Genomic DNA, 25838 nt, shown 5'->3' on the forward strand with positions numbered 1-25838 from the left:
TTTTCTCTCCCACCTCCCCTCAAAAGTGTCCACCCTCAACTAGAGCATGAGGTATTGCACATGAACATAGAAAAAATATATACACAACGTTTTTTTTCTTTCTGATATACAGCAAATTAAATATCCGGAAAATAGTAGTACACATGAATAAAATTAGAGTATCTCCGATAGTAGAAAATTAACTTTGTATCGGATATTCATATGCAAATTATTCCACATGCTCTAGTTGCTTGCAACATTTTTATAAAATAAAAATCCGTGAAATTGTCACTAACGTACCGTACCTGTTACTCAACTATAGCTTGCTTTGCGGTATGGGTTCTGCTCATTGTTGTAGGTCGTACAGTGACCTATAGTTCCTAACTTCTATATAAGCCTTACCAACAGTGACAACAGTGATATGTTTGGACATACATGGGAAAATTGTTTTTTTTTAAATTTTTTATCACTTGGCCAAAACATTTTTTGTTATCTTGTAAAACAACAAAGTCAGATTTGCCAATTCTGGAATGGCAAATTTGTCCCGCACAGTGTTCTTTATATATATAGATGGCAAGTTATCTAAGAATTATTGTTTTTCCATCTCGAATGACCTTGACAATCTTGTTTATCCTTTATATCAACATTTACCAATTATATACAAAAAATAATTCAATTTTCTGATCATCTTACTTTTCATTAAAAGATGTAATAGCGACCGAGTTAGTAAGATTGAGGTTTGAATTAAGGATTAGTAAGGCACAGTTTGAGTGGAATTCATTAAGTTATATTAGAGCATGCGCAGATCCTTTGAAAAACTTACGATCATGGATGCAAAATGATAACTGCTCATTATGATAATCTGGGTCAGCTGAGCTAAAATGTACATGAACTTATAGAAGACTATACGGTATATGTTTTTCTCATTGTTGAAGGCCGTACGGTTGCATATAATTGCTTACATCCACTTCATTTTAACTTTGGTGGATAGTTGTCTCATTGGTAATCATATCACATCTCCTTATTTTTATAATGAAAGCATATCTAACATATTTATTTATTTAACAAAAACATGAACAAGTTGTGTTCCTATCCCTTTATAGTATTGTTTCCAGTTTGTTGTTAAATATGGATACCGTATTTTACCATAATAACGATGTGCATTAAATGCTATGTATTCGCCTTCATATTTATATTCAACACCTAATGTGAGGGATCCTTTAGGTTTTGTAACACACCAAGCTCTTGCTATTGCAATAATGTCTCCCCATGGATTGAGGGCGTCGCCGTATCTACCGAGGCCAGAATGTTCAACTGAACTAAATGTAACGACTGCATCAAATTCTCCCAAAGTGTTATTGAGATACCGCATTCGGAAATCAAGCGGAACGATGGTTTTTACTTTAGGATGCGTAGAAATTATTTTTCCATACTCCAAAGTCAGGATTTCGCGTGCTCCTGCTTCTAACACACATGCTTCTGCCCAAGGCCGTTCGGAACCTATAACAAGAACTCGTCCATCTTGGATTCCAGGTGCATGTTTCAACCCATCACGCAAAGCGTTTATTTTGGCAAGACCGTACGGACTGAATAGTTTTTGCGCTTTTGCTTCTTTGATGTTTTTCTCTATCATTTCCTCCGTCCACACTGGTGTGAATGCTTTTTTGCCTAGATACTGTTCATCAAAATACCATTTCTTTATACCAACTCTACCATTCATTGTGTATTCATCCATAAGTTCTTTGGGAATTTCCTTTGGCGCACGTGCCAACCCATGCCCGCTGTCTATGTATTCGTTACTAAATAGTGCTTCACAATTTATATTTGCCGTAACATGGTCAAAGTAAGGACCAGGTTGACCTTTTCTAGATGTGTTGCAAAGTTCACCACAATCAAATCGAATTAAATCTATTGGTTTCAAGGTAGCATGCGCAAATCGCAGATCAGGATCAGGATTAACAATAACATTTGACCTTTGAATATAGTTTTTTACGTCAGTGGTAGATTCAACCGTCTGTGACCTTCTGTTTATTACATATAAGCCAAACAGCAGAATTTGTAATATGAACATTTTTTTCAAAAAACTTTTTTCAAATATTCTTGACAGTACTCTCACCATGATGGTTGTGTATTAGCCAATTAATAAACCTGCAATGAAAAAATATTTCACTATAAATATTTTTAAGGTAGATTAACTGTATAACCGCCATTTTGGATTGAAAATAGCAGTACACAATCGGTCTTGTTTTTTGCTCAAATCTGCAAAAACTTAGACAGATTAGCAGTTTATGTCTAAGACTTTGGCTATAATAAAGAAAAATAAGTGATTTGTTGCATAATATAGGATGTTTTAAGAAATACTAAATATTTGATTTTGTTCCGATTCAATTTTCCAACTTGGTCATATAAGGGGAGATAAATCTTGCAGTAAAATTTTCATGTTTGACTTGTAGCAAGAAAACAAATGATGTGAAACCATTTTTTCTTTTTATTTTCTTGAAGCATATTATAAAACCTATCTTCTCATATTTTATTTCAAAGTTCTATTTCATAGCTTTCTTTTTATTCACAAAAAAAAGTGTTTTTTCTTAAATAATCTATGCAAAATTGGGCAATATTTTTGACGACTTGTAGCTTGAAAAATAGCACGGTGACCCATACTTTTGATATATTTAAAAAAAAAAAGCATGGCAAAATCTCCATTTTGGCAAAGTATTAGAAAATTCTATCTGAGGAAAATTTAATATATAGTGAATCTAATGATCCACCTTAAGTACATGTACAAAAACTTGTTCTGTTTCTGAAAGGATTAAACATTCGTTAATTGATTATATTTTTACACTAAAGGGACATGTAGTTTCAAGTCAGGTTCTACTTCTATATACATGTACTGAGTGAAAACAGATAAGCAACATATATGTTAACTTGAGATTAATAAAAATTCAAAAGTTTTGATTTTTTTAATTTAAATAATGTTTTTGTTGAATGAAAATTGGATCTCATTGTATATTTTCTTTGTTACAATCTTTTATTTTGTTTTTATGTTTAGGAGTATAATTTATTTTTGAAATATAAACTAGATGTGCCGGAACGACACGAACTTGGAAAAAAGCTTGAAGCCATTCTTAGGATCGGAAATTTGAGAATGAAAGTCCGTATACAAAGTAACTGTTCACGAATTTTTTTAAGTTCAAGTATATGTTAGAATATAGCAAAGTACTCTCGACCAATGAAATTGTAGGTTTGGATGCCTCTTAATTGTGAAGAATGAATGTAAATCATGTTCTTAGTAAGGGATTATCCTATTATTTGGGTCTATTTACAGTTCAAAACAAAGAGTTTCTATAAATGAGTTACAACTGCCCCGAAGCACATTTATCAGATTGAAAGGATTTATCACACAGTGATTGAAACTGACTAAAAGTTGAGTTGTGAAACAAACAAAAATCTCAAAATAAGTTGAAGTTTACTGGTGCAGTAAAATTGGTACCGTGAATGTTATTATGAAAATATTAATAACTTCAAATTACTATAAAATTAAACAATACCAAAGCAATGCAAAAAAAAAAAAAAGAAAAAAATCTTTCAGATTTAAAATAACCTAAATCTTTAGCTTTCCAAAACTCTGATTACTTGATCAGCAGTTGGGGAGAATAGTTATTTCCAATACATGTATTCCGATAAAAAAAACCCAGGAATTTAATTTTGAACACATTAAAAACTTTTAAGGACGTTATTTTTGAACATTTCCCTGACATAATGAAACAGTATTTGATGTAAAAAGCCGGACCAAATTATTGGCTGTGAAATAAAATTTAGTTGTAACTCAAATGTATTAATTGATTTAAACTGTAAATAAAAAAAGGATAATTCCTCACTAAAATATTACATGATTAATGTTGTGTAATATGGTATAATGGACGTGACATTACTATGTAGACAGTACGGTAGTTAGATATACCGCGTAGCCCGGTTCCCGGAATGATCCATGGTAAAAGTAGACCTAACTCAGGATAAGATCTCAGATAGTTACCAGGTAACGAGAGTTGGCGTATTGGCGGGAATGAGAACGCCTGTACTAGAACTTAACCAGAGAGTATCAGAGTATATTTGGTAAGTTAGTACAATTAGGAGCATTTCATTGTATTAGAAGTATTAGTATTGAGTGACAATACTCGGAAATCACATCACTGGCGCTTGGCGAGCAGGGTTTCCTGTGTTAAAAAGACGAATTAATCGAGAAACAGAAGTGAGTACGTCACGTGTATTTGCGAAGTTCATATTGCTATATTTGGTATATTATGAAGTGTTTGAACACGGAAATAATATAAGCATAAAAACTTGCGTTAATTACAGAATTTATTTTCGAAAATTGTTTCACGTTTGCTAAAATTAGCCGTTTTGTGTAGAAATTAGACAAATTAGCTGTTATCAGAGCAATTTGGAGAAAATTAGCCACTTTCGGAAAAATTAGCCGTTTTTTGTGTGGTTAGCCACATAGCACATACACATTAATTTTTTTTTTTTCTGGTTCAGCAACCAGTGATTAAATTAAATTGTATTTGTGTTATAATAACATAATGGCAGACTTAGCTTTTCAGAAGGAGCGTACAAAGATTAATAGCTGTACTTATGAAGAATTATTATTGTTACCTGGTGTTGGAAATGTCATAGCTGACAAGATTATGTCTATGAGAGAGACATTTGGTAATATTCAGCCTGAGCATCTTTCTGAAATACCAAGACTAAGAATTACTGAAGCCTTGATGGATTTGATAGATTTTTCACCAGTTACACAGCAACAAGAATACAAATCACGGACTCAGTCAAGTTATGATTTACAAGACTATGTTGATTATGGTGAAGTTAAAACATCTGGATTTCATTCGGAATATGCAAGACGAGAAGCAGAAATCAATGACTTTTCATATTCTGACACACCTTCTGATGAATGTTTGCTTAAACCTGAGCCTGAGGAAGTCAAACGTGAGTTATCACGTCCCAGTTCAGCAATGAGCAAGCCTTTAAATTACACTTTGCAGTATGGGGACCACCAGTATTCAACAAAATTGTCAAGACCTGATGAAAGAAAACCATTACTACAAACCAAGTATGATGACCAGGATAAAGTTCAAGATTTTTCAATTGATCGACAGTTTAAGCCAGACAAAATTCATAGAACAGATGAATTAGGGTACACGAAACCAAGTATCAGATTAAATGTTGAGGAAAACATTGAAAAACGTGATTATTCACGTAACCAAAATACACAGCAGCAGACATCACAATTGGGATGGCAGCAAGGTCCCAATGAGCACATTGAAAAACGTGATTATTCACGTAATCAAAATACACAACAGCAGACATCAAAATTGGGATGGCAGCAAGGGCCCAACGAGCACGAACCTAGATTAGAAAGGCCAGTTCCAGTCCCAAGACGTCGTCAACAGGTAGAATCACATATACCTCCACCAGAATTCCGTCGCAGAATACCTTCACCAGAAATATTTAGGGAACCAGTATATTCCTTGAGAACACCAAATCCAACATACTTTTCTTCAAACAGAAATATGTACCCTCCAAGACCATATTTAAGTTATGGGGAGTCGCCGCAATTAATGCCTCCAGCAAAGCCAAAATCAAAGAACCTAGAAATACCTAAAGGACTGAAGTATGATGGTTCCTCAAGTTGGAAAACTTTTTACACCAAGTTTCATAGGTATGCTGATCGTTTATCATGGACTACCACGGAACGAAAAGACCAACTGTGTTGGTGTTTACATGGTAAAGCAGGTGATTACTATGCAAATTTACTGGATAGAGACCAAGGTGTGGATTACTTTGAATTGATTCACAAATTAGAGAAAAGGTTCAATTTTCAAGATTTACCAGAGACTTTGCAAGTTCAGTTCATGAGTGCACGACAAAATACAAATGAGAAATTGGAAGATTGGGCAGACCGAGTTCTCTCGTTAGCCTGTAAAGCCTTTAGAAATCTTCCCGACAGTTATATGTATACACAAGCTATCTGGAAAATATGCCAGGGATGCTCAGATAAAGAAGCTGGTCAACATGGAGCCACCGCCAGACCAACATCTGTTGAAGCAGCAATTGACCAGATAAAATGGTTCCAACATAACCACACAGCTATCTTTGGTAAACCAACCGGTAGACGTGACCCAACACCAAATCAGGATGAACCAAGTGATTATGATAGCGACCTAGCTGTTCACGCTATGGGTAAGACGGACACAAAGTCCGATTTGTCTAAACAAATGGAAACATTGCTAGAGAAAATGACTGCTATGGAAGCATTTCATAAGCAGGAAATTGGAGACATTAAACAGCAGCTTCAAACACAACAGCAGGCAAAACAGTTTCCTGTACAAAATGAAGTCCAGCCAGCAACCCAACCATTCAGCCAACAAAATCAAGGTAATCGCCAACAATGGCGTAACAGGGATAGTAGGCAAGATAATCAGCGACAATCACCATTTAAAAGGTGCTGGAGACCTATACCACCTGAAAAATTAGCAAATATGGCTTGCTATTTCTGTCACCAGTTTGGACATATACAACGGGACTGTCCTGTCTTACATTCATCAACAGGTAAAAATTACACAGACCATTTAAACCAGAAAGAGTCGGGCTAAAGGGCGGAACCCTGACTCAGACCACACCTAACCGCCTAACGTTAAACACCATTTCAAACGAAAGAAACAAGACACCTGTTTCGGGGATTACCCCGTTGAAAACATGTGACATGTCAACATCCACAGATACTCTGTCTAATTTATCATTGCACACAACGGTGCCTGATAATGATTTACAGAAAGTAATTGACCTTCAGTTGCAAGATCCCGTACACTTAGGGGGAACTATTTGCCAGTTAGGCTCAGCATCTATGCTTCGATTCACTTTAAAAGTGCATGGACAGCCTGTAATTTCGGTAGTAGATACCGCAGCAGAAGTTACAATAATTTCTGACAAAGTTTATGAATCTCTTAGCAAAAAACCACCCATGAAAAGAAAAGCAACAATGCATGCAGCAGGGCGTGGTATGCACATGGATGCCTATGTAGTGGGACCAGTTGAATTACAAATTGTTGAAAGAACATATAGGACAGATATTTATGTTGCGCCTATTGATAATGACATGCTATTAGGACTTGATTTTCTAGTCAAAGCAAAAGTAATTTTAGACTGCAGAAAATTAATCTTCTTCATCAATGGAGAGGCACTACCTATGGTACATGGACATATTGGACTGGTACCACCTGTGAACGTTATAGCAAGAGTAGCTAAAATTACCGTTCCACATACAACAGTCATACCTCCTAATTCAGTCGTACAATTAGAGTCAGATTTGTCAGCGGAATTAACTGATTTTATAGTTGAACCTAATAAAGAGATAGATTTGTTAATCCCACGTGGTTATTACAACGCTAGTTCTTTGCCATGTGTCAGTTTACTTAATGTAACCAACAACAAGATAGTTTTGCAAAAGGGAACTCTTTTAGGCGAAGCAATTGAAGCTGACGTTGTTGAAACGGGGCCAGCCCCGTCAGTAGCAACAACTGGAATAGCCAGAGATAACAATACACTACCGGAACAGTTGCAGAACATATTGGATAAATCCAGTACACTTGCTGAAGACCAAAAGTCCAAAGTTGCAAATTTACTTCATGAATTTGCTGATGTTTTTGCACTAGATGATTTTGACTTGGGAACATTTAACCACATTGAACACGAGATTGATACAGGCGATGCGCGCCCTATCAAACAACGAATAAGAAGAACACCTATGTGCTTTGCACACGAAGAAGAAAACCATTTAAAGAAAATGTTAGATGCAGGTATCATAGAACCATCTATATCAGAATGGGCATCTGCCCCAGTACTTGTGCGCAAGCGCGATGGCAACGTGCGCTGGTGCATTGATTACCGGAAGTTGAATTCCGTGACGAAAAAAGATGTCTATCCGCTTCCCTTGATAGACGAATGTTTGGACACGTTAGCGGAAAACGAATGGTTTTCAAAATTGGACGCTAATAGTGCATATTATCAGATTAAAGTGAAAGAATCAGACAAGGAAAAGACTGCCTTCATCACTAAATATGGATTATTCCACTTTGTCCGTATGAGTTTTGGCCTTTGCAATGCCCCTGGAACATATTCACGAGTAATGAATCTCGTTCTCAGAGGTTTAACATGGAATGTTGTACTAGCCTTCCTGGACGATATTCTAGTAATGGGAAAGACATTTGAAGACCATTTACAGAATTTAAGATCAGTTTTTGAACGTTTCAGAGAGTATGGGCTCAAATTGAAACCCAGGAAATGTGATTTCTTTAAAAAGGAAATAGACTTTTTAGGCAGAACAATCAATAGAGATGGTATGGCAATTGGCAGTGAATATGTTGAAGTTGTTAAGAAATGGAAAGTACCTACGACAACAAGAGAGGTTGAACAATTTCTTGGCTTTGCTAATTATCATAGAACTTTCATTAAGAATTTTGCAGATTTATCCTACCCTTTGTATCAATTGACCGGTAAGAAACCGTACAAATGGGGAGATTCAGAGCAAGAGGCTTTTGACAAACTTGTAGAGGCATTGACAACAACTCCGTTATTGGCATTACCCAACAATAAAGATCCGTTTATTTTGGACACAGATGCTTCCAATTTCGCAATTGGCGCAGAATTAATACAAGTACAAGATGGTGTAGAGCGTCCCGTTGCCTACGGAAGTTTTTCATTAACCCATGAGCAAAAACGATACTGCACGACACGGAAAGAATTGCTTGCAGTAGTGAAATTCACCAGACATTATAGACATTACCTTTTAGGAAGAGAGTTTATAGTCCGTACAGACCATAGCAGTTTAACGTGGTTATTGCACTTTAAAGAGCCACAAGGACAACTAGCTCGATGGTTAGAGGAGCTAAGCCAGTATCACATGACAGTAAAGCACAGGCCAGGTAAAAGACACCAAAATGCGGACGCATTATCACGTCTGCCAGATTTAGCCTGTTCACAGAATAGATTAGCAGCTGGAAACGTGCTAAAACACAATCTACCCTGTGGAGCATGCGATTATTGTACTCGTGCTCACCAAAGTTGGCTTGGTTTTCAAGAAGACGTAGATAACGTTATTCCTTTAGCTTCACATCAAGACTGTAAAAATTTTGAGCAAACACACAATACAGGACCACTTACAGTACTACCGAGTTCTTTGATTTCTGAGAACGATTTACTGAAACAGGACAATGCACAACATGCAAATGTGATTATAAAGGACAATGCTAGACCAGATAGTTCAATATCACAAGACGGGGACCAGAACGTGACAAGTCACGTGAATGAGAATTTAGGTACATCTCCGGTCCAGCCACAAGTATTTGACAGTAACAATCAAGATACAGTAAGCCAGAACCACAATGTTTGTCACAGTTCAGTGGAAATAGTCACTACACCACTTGGTATGTCAGTTTACGCGACATATTTGGACCTTCCAAATGTAAATGCCATAACTGAGACAGGTATAGAAGCTAGTACTTATTCACCAGAGCAATTACGAGATTACCAGTCTAAAGACCCAGACTTGGAGTTAATACTGGTATGGTTCAGGGACAAAACAGAACCATCAGAGGCTACAATATTCAGATGCAGTCCAATAGCCAAGAAATATTGGATAAACAAAGATATGTTCTATTTAGATGATAATGGAATATTGAGAAATTTGGACAAGAAAGACAGAACACCAAGACTTGTGGTACCAAGAGATCTTGTTGAACAAGTGATATCATTATGTCATGATATTCCTGCTGCAGGTCACCAAGGTATGAATAGGACCACATTAAGAATCAAGGCGAAATATCAATTGTATGGTATGACACAACGAGTAAGAGACTTTGTCAAAACATGCAGTACATGCAATTTACACAAGAAGCCAAACAGGAAGGCTAAATGTCCGCTCACCCAGTTTCATGCAGGTGCACCAATGGAGCGTGTCCACTTAGATTTTCTAGGACCACTGCCAGAGACGAAATTTGGGAATGCACATGTACTAGTTATGGTTGATCAGTTTTCAAAATGGATGGAATGTATTCCGTTACCAGCACAAACTGCAGAACATACGGCAAGAGCAGCTGTGAACGAGTTTTTCTCTCGTTTTGGATTTCCATTTCAGGTTTTTACAGACCAAGGACGCAATTTTGAAAGTAAGCTTTTCAAATCCATCTGTGAAATCTTGCAAATGCACAAAGCAAGAACTACTCCGTACAGACCATCCTCAAACGGACAAGCAGAACGTTGCAACAGAACCTTAATGGACGCCGTCCGTTGCTTTGTGTCTAAACAACAAGACAATTGGGATAAACACTTGGCACAGTTGGCAGGAGCTGTTCGATCGTCGGTGAACAGAAGTACTGGTTTTACGCCAAACATGCTAATGCTTGGGAGAGAGGTTAACCAGCCTGTTGATTTATTGTACAGCGTACCTGGTGCTAAAACAGACGAGTCACAAGATGAGTATGTAATAAGACTCCGAGATGCCATAACATCTGCACATGAAATAGCGCGCAACACGCTAAAAACTACACAGAATACCATGAAACGTGATTATGATGTACGTATCCTGGAGAGAGAATACAAAATAGGAGATTTAGTTTATGTTTTAGATACGGCAAAAATTAAAGGTAGGGCGAAGAAATTGGACCCACCTTGGAAAGGTCCAGGACTTGTATGTGCCAAATTATCTTCGTATGTGTACAAGATAAAATTACAAAAAACTGTACTGACAATAAATCATGACCGTTTAAAGCCATGTAAAGACAGAGAAGTACCACCCTGGTTAAAACAGTGCCAGCACCGGTTACAGGACGGTGAAGATGTAACCAAGGCGATAAACCCAGACTTACACTGTTTGTGCAGAAAACCAGATGATGGACTGTTTATGATACAGTGTGATTTCTGCGATGAGTGGTACCATGGAGCTTGTATAGATGTGACACCAGAGCTGGCTGACACTATGGTAAAGTTCAGATGTCCACGGTGCCAGGACTCTAGTACCGCAAGGTAATTTAAAATATAAGACAGGATACTATGATGTACATATAGAGCAGAAGGAAATCAGTTGTAAATTTTGATTGGACATTACAGTGAAGATTGTGTGTAATATGTATATATCAAGGAATGATATGTTAGTTTTAAAATAACTCCGCAGAGCGAAGACGGAACAATTGTTGAATTTTGAAAAATATATGTGTGTCGTTGAAATGTCAACGTTGGATATATTTGGAGATTTATTTGTATCCCCGTGGTGCGAACAGACGGGGTGGACTAAATGAAGATAGTGAATATTCGAATAGGAAGTAAACTCACTCCTTTCAAAGTGGGGGGGAGTGTTGTGTAATATGGTATAATGGACGTGACATTACTATGTAGACAGTACGGTAGTTAGATATACCGCGTAGCCCGGTTCCCGGAATGATCCATGGTAAACTACCTAACTCAGGATAAGATCTCAGATAGTTACCAGGTAACGAGAGTTGGCGTATTGGCGGGAATGAGAACGCCTGTACTAGAACTTAACCAGAGAGTATCAGAGTATATTTGGTAAGTTAGTACAATTAGGAGCATTTCATTGTATTAGAAGTATTAGTATTGATTGATAATACTCGGAAATCACATCATTAACATTCATACTCACAATCAGGAAACATACAATTCCAACCTTTTCTTTCTACTGTTGTGTCACCTAATATCTACAATGCATTTTTAAAAAAAAATATTTCCCAAATGATAAGAAAGTCCTCACATCACTAAAACTAATCCATAAATGACATACCGAAAAAGGAAGGCATGCATCAATTATAAACATTGCACTGACAATGAAACTAATTCTTGAATAGATCATTTGAGCCTTGAGCACTTTACAATATTCTAAGTTTGTAAGAGAATGATAATCCCTTACTTCATGATAAGTACTCGCTAACGCTCGTACTTATTTCTTCATGATTAAGTACGAGCGTTAGCGAGATGATAATCCCTTTCTTCATGATTAAGTACGAGCGTAGCGAGTACTTATCATGAAGTAAGGGATTATCATTCTCTTACAAACTTAGAATATTGTAAAGTGCTCAAAGCTCAAATGATCTCTTGATTGGTTGTATTCAAGAATTAGTTTCATTGTCAGTGCAATGTTTATAATTGATGCATGACTTCTTTTTACGGCATTTCATTTATTGATTAATTTTAGTAATGTAAGGACTTTCTTATAATTTGGGAAATATTAAAAAAAAAATGCGTTATAGACATTAGGTGACACAACAGTACAAAGTAAAGGTAGGAATTGTATATGTTTCCTGATTGTGATCATGAGTATGAATGTAAATCATGTAATATTTTAGTGAGGAATTATCCTTTTTTTATTTTACAGTTTAAATCAAAAATACATTTGAGTCACAACTAATTTTATTTCACAGCCAATATTTAGGTCCGGCTTTTTAAATCAAATACTATTTCATTATGTCAAGGGAATGTTCAAATAAAATGCCTTTAAAACTGTTAAATATATTCAAAACTTAAATTCAATTCCCGTTTTTTGTTTTGATTTATTTTATCGGAATATTGGAAAAAACTATTTTCCCAACCCCTGGTCCAATAATCAGAGTTTTGGAAAGCTAAAGATTTAGGTTATTTTTTATTTTAAACTTTTTTTTTCCTTTTCTTTTTTGCATTGCTTTGACTTGTTTAGTTTATAAGTAATTTGAAGTTATTAATATTTTCATAAGAACATTACAATTCTTTATTAACCAAATGTTTTACAACATATAGGTACATGTATAATCAATATATATACTAAATATAGATTACAAAAATATACGATCATGACAAAACAGACAGAAGTATTAAATACACAAAAAATAAATACATATAAATATAATTCCAAAAAGCAAATATATGTAACAAATGAATTACAAATCAACTTACTGAAAACAGTCATTTCTGAGCTTCAGTGCTCTAAATATATATTTTCCTAAGTTGCACAAGTCTTTTACATTAGTAGTGCTTAATAATTGTAAAAGTTTATAAACAGATGGCTTACGCCAATAATATGGTTTTATCAAACATTCACGCAAATTTGAATATTGTGGTAAAGTTCAATATCAAGGTGCTCCAATCACGGAGGAACATTTACGTGACAGTGCGCAACACCGGAAACCTCATTTTCAAACTTCTTTTCTATGGATTCCATCATATCTTTCATTAGTGTGGTAAAGTTCAATATCAAGGTGCTCCAATCACGGAGGAACATTTACGTGACAGTGTGCAACACCGGAAACCTCACTTTCAAACTTCTTTTCTATGGATTCCATCATATCTTTCATTTCCCGTCTTTCTATTTCTAACAAATCCATTTGTTCTTTTTGTTTTTCAAGTTTTTCCAGTTTGTCTTGATCAACCTTGATCAGCAATTTTTCTTTTTCCTGTTGATTGAACTCCTGCAGAGCTGATGGCAGATTCCATATAAGAAAGTGAAACAACTCCCATAAGCACGTTAGGCAAAAATCATAAGCAATGAACTTCTTTTTTTGAATACATGCTTTACTAATAACGATAAAGACAATTTGACCAACAAAAAAATTATGAGCATCATCCTTTTTAAACAAACGAAGCCTTAAATATTATGTTTCTGACATAAGATTTGACAGACTTTATTGTTTCTGACATAAGATTTGACAGACTTTATTGTTTCTGACATAAGATTTGACAGACTTTATTTTTTCTGACATAAGATTTTGACAGACTTTATTATTTCTGACATAAGATTTGACAGACTTTATTTTTTCTGACATAAGATTTGACAGACTTTATTATTTCTGACATAAGATTTGACAGACAAATTGAGTTTCTGACATAAGATTTTGACAGACTTGATTCTGACATAAGATTTTTCATACATAAGATATTTTGACAGACAATATATATTTGTTTTTTTTGACTGACATTGGAAATCAAATCCTAGTTGAAAGTCATTTTTAAAACTCCTGGAAAATACTGTAGCCTAACATCTAACAAGATTTCACTACAGGTCAAAGAACTTTAACTGTTAGCACATTCAAATGTTTCAGACATAAGAAAACAAGTTTGACAGATCTTATGTAGGAAACATATAAGTTAAAACTATTGCTTGAATAAAGTTAAATGAAAGAATCAACAAGTGTTTTTTCTTATGCACAGCATGACTTACAGTTTTAACTGGCATATATTGGAACCTACAATGATTTTGAAAGTTTTTACAGCGATATTCCTGACATAAGATTTATTGACAGACACTGAGCTATAAAGCAAAATATTTGAAAGTGAAAAAAAATATATATCACAGATGTTTTTGACTAAAAAAAGTAACAAATTTGGGAACAGGGATGTTTGAATAACCAGACTACACTAGTAAATACCAGTATACAAGTGTCAACATAAAGCATTGCAACACATAAACCTTGTGTAAAAAAATGGGAGTTAATTCTGTCAAAATTTTTGCATTTTTTCAACTTGTTTTAATCATTTCTACTTTAAACCGAAACAATCATATCCAAAAATTATTTTTATAATTTCTTTTAACATCATTATTCCTCAAAACATTCACAGATTATCTTTAAAATAACAGTAATTATTATTTTTATTTATTTATTCATTTTGACAGACATTTCAATTTCTTATATGGAATCTGCCTGATGACTCCATTGCATACTTTTGTTTTATTTCTTCTATCAATTTAGCATACTCATTCTTTTCCTCCATTTCCCCTTCCAATGCATCTTGCAAATCTTTTATCTGATGTTTTAATTCATGTTGTATGGTTGCCTTTTCTTGAGTTGCAATTAACAACCGTGTGTCAAAATTGCTCTGAATTTTTTTTATCTCCTGTTCAGCATCTTGTTTTTGATTGACAAGTTCTGTTTTCAACTTCTCGATTTGTTTTTTTCTGATCCGCACTGTCATCAACTTCTTCTGTGTTTTCAAAAATAATTCGACCTGCTGCTACGAGAGGGTCCCACATAGTATTTGGAAGACCTTGAAATAATTTCAAATCCTCAAGTGTTAATTTTCCCTTATCTGTCCTTGCAGCAATAATAAGTTTAGCTCTTGCCTCCCCAATATCTTTAATTGTAATCAGTTCTTCTTTACTTGCCGTGTTTATATTCACCACTTTCGACATGATTGCTTTATATTGTATTATATATGGCTTAGTTTACACGCGATATATGGATGTAAATTATTTACGGTGTGTAACAATAATCTAGACCGACAAATGTAATACTGACCAGATCTCCCGGTATAAAATATTACACCTGTGCTTGTCATGACTTGAGGTGTCAAACAGAGTTTGAATTCGGTGTACCCACAAACGCTCAAAATGGTGTTTCAAAAACTACATATACTTGTTGATTTGGTGTTAGTTTACTCCTTAACATCGAGGACTGCTTACATCCGAAATGGTGGCAACCCAGCTGCCACCGGTCTTCGTGTTGAGTGACACTAGCAAAGTTAAAACCATGAATGGTGGCAACCTAGCTGCCACCAGGTTTTTGTGTCAAGTTACACTAGGAAACTTAACACCTTAAACGGTGGCAGCTGGGTTGTCACCATTTTTAGCGTAAAGTTACGTTACATTTAACACAGTGTATACATTCATATATATATATTACAATTACGTATCAAATTATAACTAACTTTATATATTTATTATTGGAAATATAATTAAATACAAATCACAATGTATTAATTCGATTGCACTGAATTTGATCGATTGGTTGATTGATTGATTGATTGATTGATGAAAGCTTAGCATCCAGTAACAAGTATTACAATCATATATATATATTGAATGATAAAAGAACATACATGTAGTTACCCTAACTATCATATATTTTTTACGATAAGTATACATACCTGCACATAGCTATCATTGTTACGTTATTTCATGGGGAGATACTAGTAAATAGATTTGACAAATATCTTAAACATTTACGAAAGTGATTTTAGAGATATATATACACAAACTCTGGTGATTTTAATTGCATCTGTTAAAAAATATCGACATCTGATTAGTTTCAGATTCAATCATCAACCTTGTCTTATATTTCAACTAAATTTCTCGACCTCATGCAATATCATGAAGCTTCAAATAGTGATCTATCCCAGCGACTCATCCCTTCCACTCATTACATAATAAGTGCCCCCACACACACCCCAAGATCGTTGGGCTGAGTTGGATGTTATCTAGATCTACCAAGCTAGCTGTTCCTAGCAAGATAGCAGACGTTGAAGAACAGAAGACTAAAAATATATCTAAAAGGGAATGTAAGAAGAACAAATAACTACTCTCAGACGATAAAAGCAACTATACATGTATGCTAACTAGTATATATATTTGTTTAGGGGCCAGCTGAAGGACGCCTCCGGGTGCGGGAATTTCTCGCTGCATTGAAGACCTGTTGGTGGCCTTCTGCTGTTGTCTGTTCTGTGGTCGGGTTGTTGTCTCTTTGACACATTCCCCATTTCCATTCTCAATTTTAACATACTTTAAGCAATGTTTAATTTCTATGAATAATTTTTAAGGAGATGTGAAGTATACATAACAAGAAATGATTGTAACAGGATGCTGTTACGAAGTCTCCCAAACGAAGCTCCCATAATTCGTAATTCCCAGGGTCGCCTGACATTGGGCAACGTCCAGTGAAAATTGGTTTGGTCCAGTAAAGTTATATGCATTAGTGATGCCTGGGAACTATTAGTAACCTTGTATATCATTCAAATCATCTTGGCATGACAAACCAGAATATATATGGTTTAGGGGTGGGGATCTCGACCATTTACAAGATACTAGAACATTGGGGGCGGGGGTGACCCCTGGGGACTGACCATATACGTCATTCAAATGTTCCAGACATGACAAATAGGAATATATATGGTTTAGGGGTGGGGATCTCAACCGTTTACAAGATATTAGAACTTTCTCAAATGGCAGGCGGTCGGGATGACCCCTGGGGACTAACCCTGTTTATCATTCAAACCATCTTCGCATGACAAACCAGAATATATATGGTTTAGGGGTGGGGATCTTGACCACTTACAATATATTAGAACTTTCTTAAATGGCAGGGAGTGGGGGTGACCCCTGGGGACTAACCCTGTATTTCTTGTGATGTGCTTTATCATAACAAACCAGAATATAAATGGTTTAGGGGTGGGGATCTTGACCATTTACAAGATATTAGAAATTTTTCAAATGGCAGGGGGTCGGGATGACCCCTGGGGACTAACCCTGTATATCATTCAAACCATCTTAGCATGACAAACCAGAATATATATGATTTAGGGGTTGGGATCTTGACCACTTACAAGATATTAGAACTTTCTTAAATGGCAGGGGGTGGGGGTTACCCCTGGGGACTAACCCTGTATTTCATTTGATGTGCTTTATGATGACAAACCAGAATATATGTGGTTTAGGGGTGGGGATCTCGACCATTTACAAGACATTAGAACTTTCTCAAATGGCAGGGGGTCGGGATGACCCCTGAGGACTAACCCTGTATATCATTCAAACCATCTTCGCATGACAAACCAGAATATATATGGTTTAGGGGTGGGGATCTTGACCACTTAGATATTAGAACTTTCTTAAATGGCATGGGGTGGGGGTGACCCCTGGGGACTAACCCTGTATTACATTTGATGTGCTTTATCATGACAAACCAGAATATATATGGTTTAGGGGTGGGGATCTCGACCATTTACAAGATATTAGAACTTTCTCAAATGGCAGGGGGTCGGGATGACCCCTGGGGACTAACCATCTTAGCATGACAAACCAAAATATATATGGTTTAGGGGTAGGGATCTTGACCACTTACACGGTATTAGAACTTTCTTAAATGGCAGGGGGTGGGGCTGACCCCTGGGGACTAACCTTGTATTTCATTTAATGGGCGATTATCATTTAGAACATTTTCAATTAAAAAGATTGTGTCTATCACAAACGGTTTTCAATTTATAATCATTTGAAAATTTAAAAAAATAAAATCCCGTAGGGTTCTATAGTAAAACCCTCTTTTCTTTTTGCCCTCAAAGTACCCCTTTATAAACCCCATTGCACAAACAAAACCCTGATTGCACCACTAGACATGTTAGTCTAACATATTGTGAAACCCTAAGTTAATCTGACAAGCGGTTTTGGAGAACGGGTGCGGACAAGTTCAAATTTAAAAGCGGCGGAAGAAGAAGAAGAAGAAGAAGAAGAAGAAGAAGAAGAAGAATAAGAACTGAGCAAAAACAATAAGTCTTACTTCGTTTGGGAGACTTAATTAATTTAGACAGCAACCCAATTAAGCAACAAACAAAACGTGACACTTTACTTCTAAATTAAGTTCAATCTATGGACTTCTTCAATGGACATGTCATTACAACATTTTAAAGTTTTTTTTATCCTCCCAAGGCTAACTTTAATATATAGAATAGTTGTGAATATGTGAGCCAAAATTTGTTCCAGTGAAAAAAGTTCCAGTGGAACAAATATCACAGGAAATATATTCTGGGAGAACTTATTTGATAATTTCTATATGATTTGTTCCATCTCTATAAAATAAGTTCCACAATTTACCTGGTGAAATAAGTTCTGGGTTTGTGAAATTTGTTCCTTATCTAGTGAAATAAGTTCCGGGTTTGTGAAATTTGTTCCTTACCTGGAGAAAAAAGTTCCTTGTCCGTGAAATATGTTCCACTGGTTATACAAGTTATCTTTAATACTGAGCATTGTTATCAGTGAGTTTAAAGTTATAATTCAAGTACATTATAAAAAAACATGTATTATATTGATAATGTAATAAATAAAAGGTGTCAACAATATGGATTCTGTGGAGTATAGCAAAATGTTTAATTACATTATCCAAAAAAAAAATAATACCCAAATGACAATAATTTAATGAGGCAGAAAAGCGAAGAATAAGAAAAATCCATCAGAATTTTTTTTATAGATCAATCATTTATTTATGAATACTGCAATTCAACATATATGTTACTTTATATCAGAATTTGTAGAAAAATGAAATAGTGTGTTTTAAATATTTGTCACAGTTGTTAATCATATTATACAGTATATATGATTTTATGCTGACTTAATTTGAATTTCTAAAAGATTTACCTTATTTGAATGTTTTCTTGTTGTTTAAAGACTTCAATGTTGAGTATTAAATTTGTAATGTACAACTATAGAATGTTTTGCTTGATATTAAGTTAATGCATCATTTTATTATCTATAACACCCGCAATTTATTTAACGTTTAGTAAAACAATTAGTTCCGGAACAAATTTTACAGTGTTGGAACATATTTCCTTATAATATATATTCCGAGTATAAATTTTCTGTGATATAAATTTCGGTGGAACATATTTCCTATGTTACAAAAAATAATTCAGATATTACTTGAAGCTATGAGCAGGGTCAGGAACAAACTTCTAATGTTTGTTTTGAGGTTTATTGACTATTTATACTAGACATGTTATATGAGAGAAAGAGAAATAAAAGAAAATTATAAATTTAAAAGACGAAAATATTGTTGGCATTTTAAAAGATTATTCTTAATTGTATGTTTTCTACAAGAATTGTAAAACAAGTATAAACATACATATACTATGATCATAAAACAAAAAGACATGTATATGCCAACATATGAACGGTATTCCACAAAAGATTATGCCAATCCAGTATGTCAAGCTTTTAAGGGTAACTAGAACACACCCGCGAAATCGCGGGTATTTAGAGCTTGGTTGAAAGTATGTAAACTGTTGTAGGATGAATTTTTGTAAAAGATTTTATGTCTGGAGAATTTCAGAAAAGGTATCAAACTGAGTCATAGGCACTTGGAGAGATATTTGGATTATGAGTTTTAAATTATTTAGTTGAGAAAAATCTTTTGATGTCTGAGGTAAAAAAAATATTTACCTGTACTGTATGCTGTCCTCTATATAAACAAATGAAAGTAAAAATAATTATATATTTTTTAAATATTTTACGTTATAGAAAAGTTTTAGTCAAAATTTAGACTCACATAGTGTTTAGTCTAAATAATTATGACGTCTTGAAAGGTTATTTTATTTTTTTTGCTGTGTCGCCTCCCTCGCAAGGGTCGACTCAATTAATAGTTTATAAAGAATTTCTATCTGGATTGATGTATGAAGGTCTGGATGGGGTTTACAGAATACTGCAAATGTCTCCGAATAACCGTCTGACGTCATGCAACAACCATTTTTTAATCATGACGTCACATTTTAGATCATTTTATAAAATTGTGTCGTGATGCAATCGTCTTGTTTAAGTACTGGCACATAATTTGCACAACAATAATTATAATCTTATAATACGAAGTACCGATGTCGAAATACACATTTTGACTGAGAGCTAACAATGTTTCCTGCAAACGTGAATTTCCTACCTTTTAGAAAACTTTGTTACTGCTTCAATCTTCAAGGCTGACACGTTTCGGTTCAGATCACAGAGAGGCTTACGTTGAAAACCGACTGAACTGGAGACGGTCAATAAATCCGTGTTGAGCAAAGATGTTTCCTTTATAAGGGACTGATAATTTTCTTTCATTGGGGGATGGAAGGAAATATCTGAATTTCTTTTATTTTTTTCAAGTACCAACCTTGAAGAAGGAAAATAAATTCATGACCTCCCTTCCACTGTCATAACATTTTTACCCACTCACCCATCCTAGATATTATCTTGAACAATTGAAATATATGCTCCGGCAATCATGAGTTTACGATTAATCATGTAAAACAATAACTATTAATCTTATTAGTGTTTTAATCATATGGAAATCACAGTATAGAAATCTCAGATGGAAAGGGGTATTTTTTTCAAGATAAATATCAAATTAAGAAATTTGCAACTGGGAAAGACTAAAAAATTGCTCAAATACTTTGAAATTTTTCGATGTCCCCTAAATGAATTATTGAAAAAGTGGATACCTCTCCTTAATTTCCATTCCAATAATTTTACAAGCCACGCCCCTTAATTTCCTCCTACCCCAACCCCACCCCTTTTAATGTAACAAATGGCCAGTCCCTCACGGTGTTTTTGAAATCATGTGTAATACTTCTTTCTCTTTTATTGAAGCGTGGATTTATTTTTATTGTTTATGGTGGTCAAATTGTGGTTTTCTCTAAAAGTATGCCCATATGCCAGATTCTGTCAACACTTTAAAATATAACGTGAAATACAAAGAAAGAGAGGCGAAAGATAGTGATACTAAAAGGACATTCTAAATCATAAGTCGAAAATAAACTGACAACGCCATGGCAAAAAAGAAAAAAAAAACAAAAACAAAAAGACAAACAACAGTACACAAAACACAACACAGAAAACAAAAGACTGAGCAACACGAACCCAACTGAAAAGCGGGGGTGATCTCAGGTACTCCGGAAAATTGTGGGAAACTGATAAAAACCCGATCTGTTGAATTTTTTCGGGATAATGTATGTGCATATGTATGGAAACAGCATTGATTTCCATTAGTTAAAATGATGAATTATAATCTCTGTTTGGTGTAACCATGGCAGCAATCTGCATTTATTTGATAACAAATATTCCAAAAAAAGGGGGGGGGTGAAAATGTCACAAAAATCTCCAAAATTTGGACCAAAGTAGAATTTTAATCCATTTGAGTGATACCTTTTCTAAAACCAATGAAATTTATAATTACAATTCAAGAGGTGAAATAAGAATTATATGCATTTCACCACATCTCTCCATAAAATTGAATTGAAAAGTTCGAGCGTAAAATATTAGCTGGAAAACAATACAATAATTTCTGGACCGATGTGATGACTTAAAATAGAAGTTCATTCATACTATAAAATCCAAATGTAAGAACTATTACAGTATTTGTTCTAACGGAATAAAGGGTTTAGAATTTGTTCAAACAGGAGCAGATATTATGGCATTGTTCATAACAAAGTTTCAAGGGGAACTTCTGTAAGGCGGAACCATTATTCGTTGACGGTAAAAATATACGGACTGTCAACCAGTCCGTATGACCTATAAAGCATGTGAAAAACAATCTTGATTGGGGCCTTCTATAGCCGACAATACGGTATGGGTTTTTCTCATTGTTGAAGGCCGCACGATTGCCTATAATTGCCTACCTCCACTTCATTTGAACTTTGGTGGATAGTTTCTCTTTGGTAATCATACCACATCTCTTTTTCATATTGATGTTCATATAAACCCACTGTGACGGCTAAATTATTCTTCAGCTATCTAAAAATCAATTTTATTACACAATAACCGGGGCCATAATGCGAAACCAAATTCCTAACTGTGTATTGCTTCCTTAGTTAATAAGACTTTCGCGTTCGGTTTAGAAGCAGTATAAATAACTAACTTAAAGTTTAAATTTTCATTTAAGATTACAGAGAGATGTTTACTCTTCAAAACGGCCTCTGGCAATAACAAGACCAATACCGCTGTGTATAATTGATTGAAATGTCAAACCATCGACAAACAGGAAGTAGCTGCACGGTAGATCTTAAAATTGTTTTAATATATACATTACAGTTTAACATCATCAAACTGCTGGCTAGACATAAACTCATTCCCTTTCATAGTAGCCAAAAAAGATTTGACGAAAAGTTTTCCATCCAAGGTCTTTCGGACGTACTTGGCCTGATTTCGCCGTTGGTGAAGCAGGTAATAAATGAGTTTTAGAAAAATGCGGAACGGCGCGTCAAAGTTAACGTTTAATTTGAACTTATTAGATATGTGAGAGATATATACATATATAAAAGCTCAAATGACCTTAACCCTTTGAGATCAGACATTTTCCATCTTAAGTGTACTCTTTGTTTAAATAAATGAATGAAAATGTCGCAAATATATAGTACATAATTATATGTACTTTACATATGGCTGCAAAAGACAACATACACAATTATATAATCTTCCAAAAATAAATTAAACTCGTCAGCTATAATAGCTTAAATCATATGTAGTGTATTGAAAGTGTGAAATCCTTTTTCCATTCAAGGTAAATTCTTCATATGTCTATGAAGAAATAACATAAAAAATGTGATGTACACCAAATAACCCGCGTAGAGTGTTATTTAAAAGTGTGCCCCACATCTTTAAGGTTACTTCGAATAGACAGAAAAAATATTAGTCATTCCTTATGATTTAGTTCTAAATTCCTTTTTTAAGGAGTAAATCATGAAAAAACGTTGATGACGGCACGGACACATGACAAAATTATGTCTTTAAGCCGATAGACAAAAAACTTTCAGCCAATCAGAAGACATTTTACATCCAAAATTAAATGATTGTTAGTAATGTAATACTATTTTACAACGCGTAAATGAATGAGTTCAAAGTAGGCATACGTCTTTTCCAGAAAAACAATATGAAAATATCAATGACTATCTTTTAGATTTTAGACTCATTTATGCATATCTAAAATCTCCTCTTAAATCACATGTCGAACGAATGCGATACTAGTAATTAGAATAATCATGACAAGAGGGTTTATCAGCTAGAATTCTTGTAACACACAATTATGTTCATTCTAACTTTAAAATTGAATTTTTCAATGTTTCCAACATGTTTAAACGAATAAATAGTTGGGTATTTATTGAAACAAAGACCAGATATCCATCCATCTAGGTAGCAGTGGCGGATCCGGGATACGGCGTAGAGGGAGTACCCATTTTAATCGACAAAAAATATTTTGTGTTTCTCAAGATTTACATGATTTTTTAGCATAAAATCAGTATATGGCAAGATTGCTGATTATATCATATAGGGAGCTACCATTTGATTTTTATGGGGGGAGGGGGGTGGGGCTATGATGAAACATTTTTGCCTGCATTTTCTTTTAGTTGTAATCTCTGTCCTGCCTTTTTATTTTTCACTCTATTCGGTCCTGCCTTTTTTTATAAAGTTTGTCCTGACTATTTTTTACCTAAATTGTCATCCTGACTTTTTTTATTTGCAAATGTCTCATCCTGCCTTTTTTTTTTAATCAAAACTCCTGTCCTGCCTATTTTTTTCAAATTTAATCCTAGCCCCCTCCCTAAAAATCAAATGGTAGCTCCCTAAGTATCTGAAACTAATCAGCGATAAAAATACAGTCTTATATGTACTATTTATTTGTCAAATCTATTTCCCCTCTCTTCATGGATCTAGTTTTTTTACTTGATAATGTGTTGAACATGTTGAAAGGTTTAACGTAGTTGTATTGTTCATTTAATGTTCGATCAAATTCTGTTTATTTTCTTCGAAAACGTTTTGATATAGATTAAAATAGAAATGATATAATACAGCTGTACATACCTTATATGTGTCCAATCTCGTCTTTATATTGATGCACGTGGCAGGTGTGTTAGACTCCTATCTTTCTGATTGATCGACAAGGATTAGCATTTATAAATAAAGTATCATGATTAGTTAATAAAAAAAATCTTTTTATATTTCTTGATTGATTTTGGAGAATAGAGCACCGGCACTGTCTCTGTCAAAAAAGAATTATTGGGACCTATATAATATACCTTTACGTACCTTAACCTTGAGTCTTTTAGGTAAAGGTATATGGGTATACAGAGAACAGAGGGTCGATAGATACATCTGCACAACATCATAGTTACCCTTATTAAAAAATATATATATTGCAAATAAAAAAAAGAAAATGATAGAGGGACACTGACTAACTATTAGACTATAGAATTATTTTTTGTTTTGCTTGTCACGTTCAGAATTTCGCCTCCACCCACATGTTCAGTTAAGTCAGTCTGACATCGGTTCGTCTCCCTCAGCTCTAAAACTGACTCCAATATGACAATTAAGTTCAGGGGAAGGGGTAGTCAAAAGAATTATGACTCTTGAAAGGCTGTTTAAATCTTTTTGATGTGACGCCTTCCTACGTCATAGCAACATATTAAAATAACGTTTCAAGACGCCATATTTATTTGGACTAAGGAATGGGATAAAAATATGTACTTGTTTATTGAATGAATCAAGATCTTGAAATGATGGCACACTGTTTCTTGACGTAATGACATTATGGTACAAAGAAACGATGTCGAAATACCTATTTGGAAGAGTTTTGTACAATATCTACTGCTCTGTGCGGCAAACGTGAATTTCCTACCATTTAGAAAACTTTGATACTGTTTAATCTCCAAGGCTACAGGATATAGTTCCGTTTAAATACTAATAAATGCTGATACTGCTGCTGGCACGTTGAAGTTGAGATCACAGGGAGGCTGACGTTAAAACATACTGAAAACGTAAAATAACAAAAATGCCGAACTCCGAGGAAAATTCAAAACGGAAAGTCTCTAATCAAATGGCAAAATCAAAAGCTCAAACACATCAAACGAATGGATAACAACTGTCATATTCCTGACTTGGTACAGGCATTTTCTTATGTAGAAAATGGTGGATTAAACCTGGTTTTATAGCTAGCTAATTAAACCTCTCACTTGTATGACAGTCGCATAAAATTCAATTATAATGACAACAATGTGGGAACAATTATATGTTACTATGACATAATAGGTAAAAACGTCAAAAATAGGGACACAGCAGTCAACATTGTGTTATAATATGAAACACTATAAAACAAACAAATGAACTGGAGACGGTCAATAAATCCGTGTTTAGTAAATGACGTTTCTGTATTAGTGTATTTTTTTTTAACTGAGAACACATTAATGATGTAGTCATGTCAGGTTTATTGCTTTTTGTCAGATGTTCAGACTCCTTGTTTTTTTCCCTACGATTCAGAGTTGGA

General features: G+C 34.6%; 1 protein-coding gene across 1 annotated transcript; it reads right to left on the reverse strand.

Annotated features, from left to right (window-relative positions):
• Positions 1–1022: 1022 nt before the first annotated feature.
• LOC127720387 (uncharacterized) lies at positions 1023–24426 on the reverse strand. The gene is made up of 2 exons (XM_052226974.1): positions 24380–24426; positions 1023–2127 (listed from the first exon to the last, which is right to left on the reverse strand). The coding sequence occupies exon 2, from the start codon at positions 2096–2098 to the stop codon at positions 1037–1039; it is 1062 nt and encodes a 353-aa protein (XP_052082934.1). The 5' UTR covers positions 2099–2127; positions 24380–24426; the 3' UTR covers positions 1023–1036.
• Positions 24427–25838: the final 1412 nt, after the last annotated feature.

Source organism: Mytilus californianus, unplaced genomic scaffold, assembly GCF_021869535.1.
Source record: "Mytilus californianus isolate M0D057914Y unplaced genomic scaffold, xbMytCali1.0.p SCAF_11, whole genome shotgun sequence".
Lineage (NCBI taxonomy): Eukaryota > Metazoa > Mollusca > Bivalvia > Mytilida > Mytilidae > Mytilus > Mytilus californianus.

What these genes read in the sequence shown, in the direction of transcription:
- LOC127720387 (XM_052226974.1), bottom strand. Translation starts at nt 2,098, where the DNA reads ATGGTGAGAGTACTGTCAAGAATATTTGAAAAAAGTTTTTTGAAAAAA.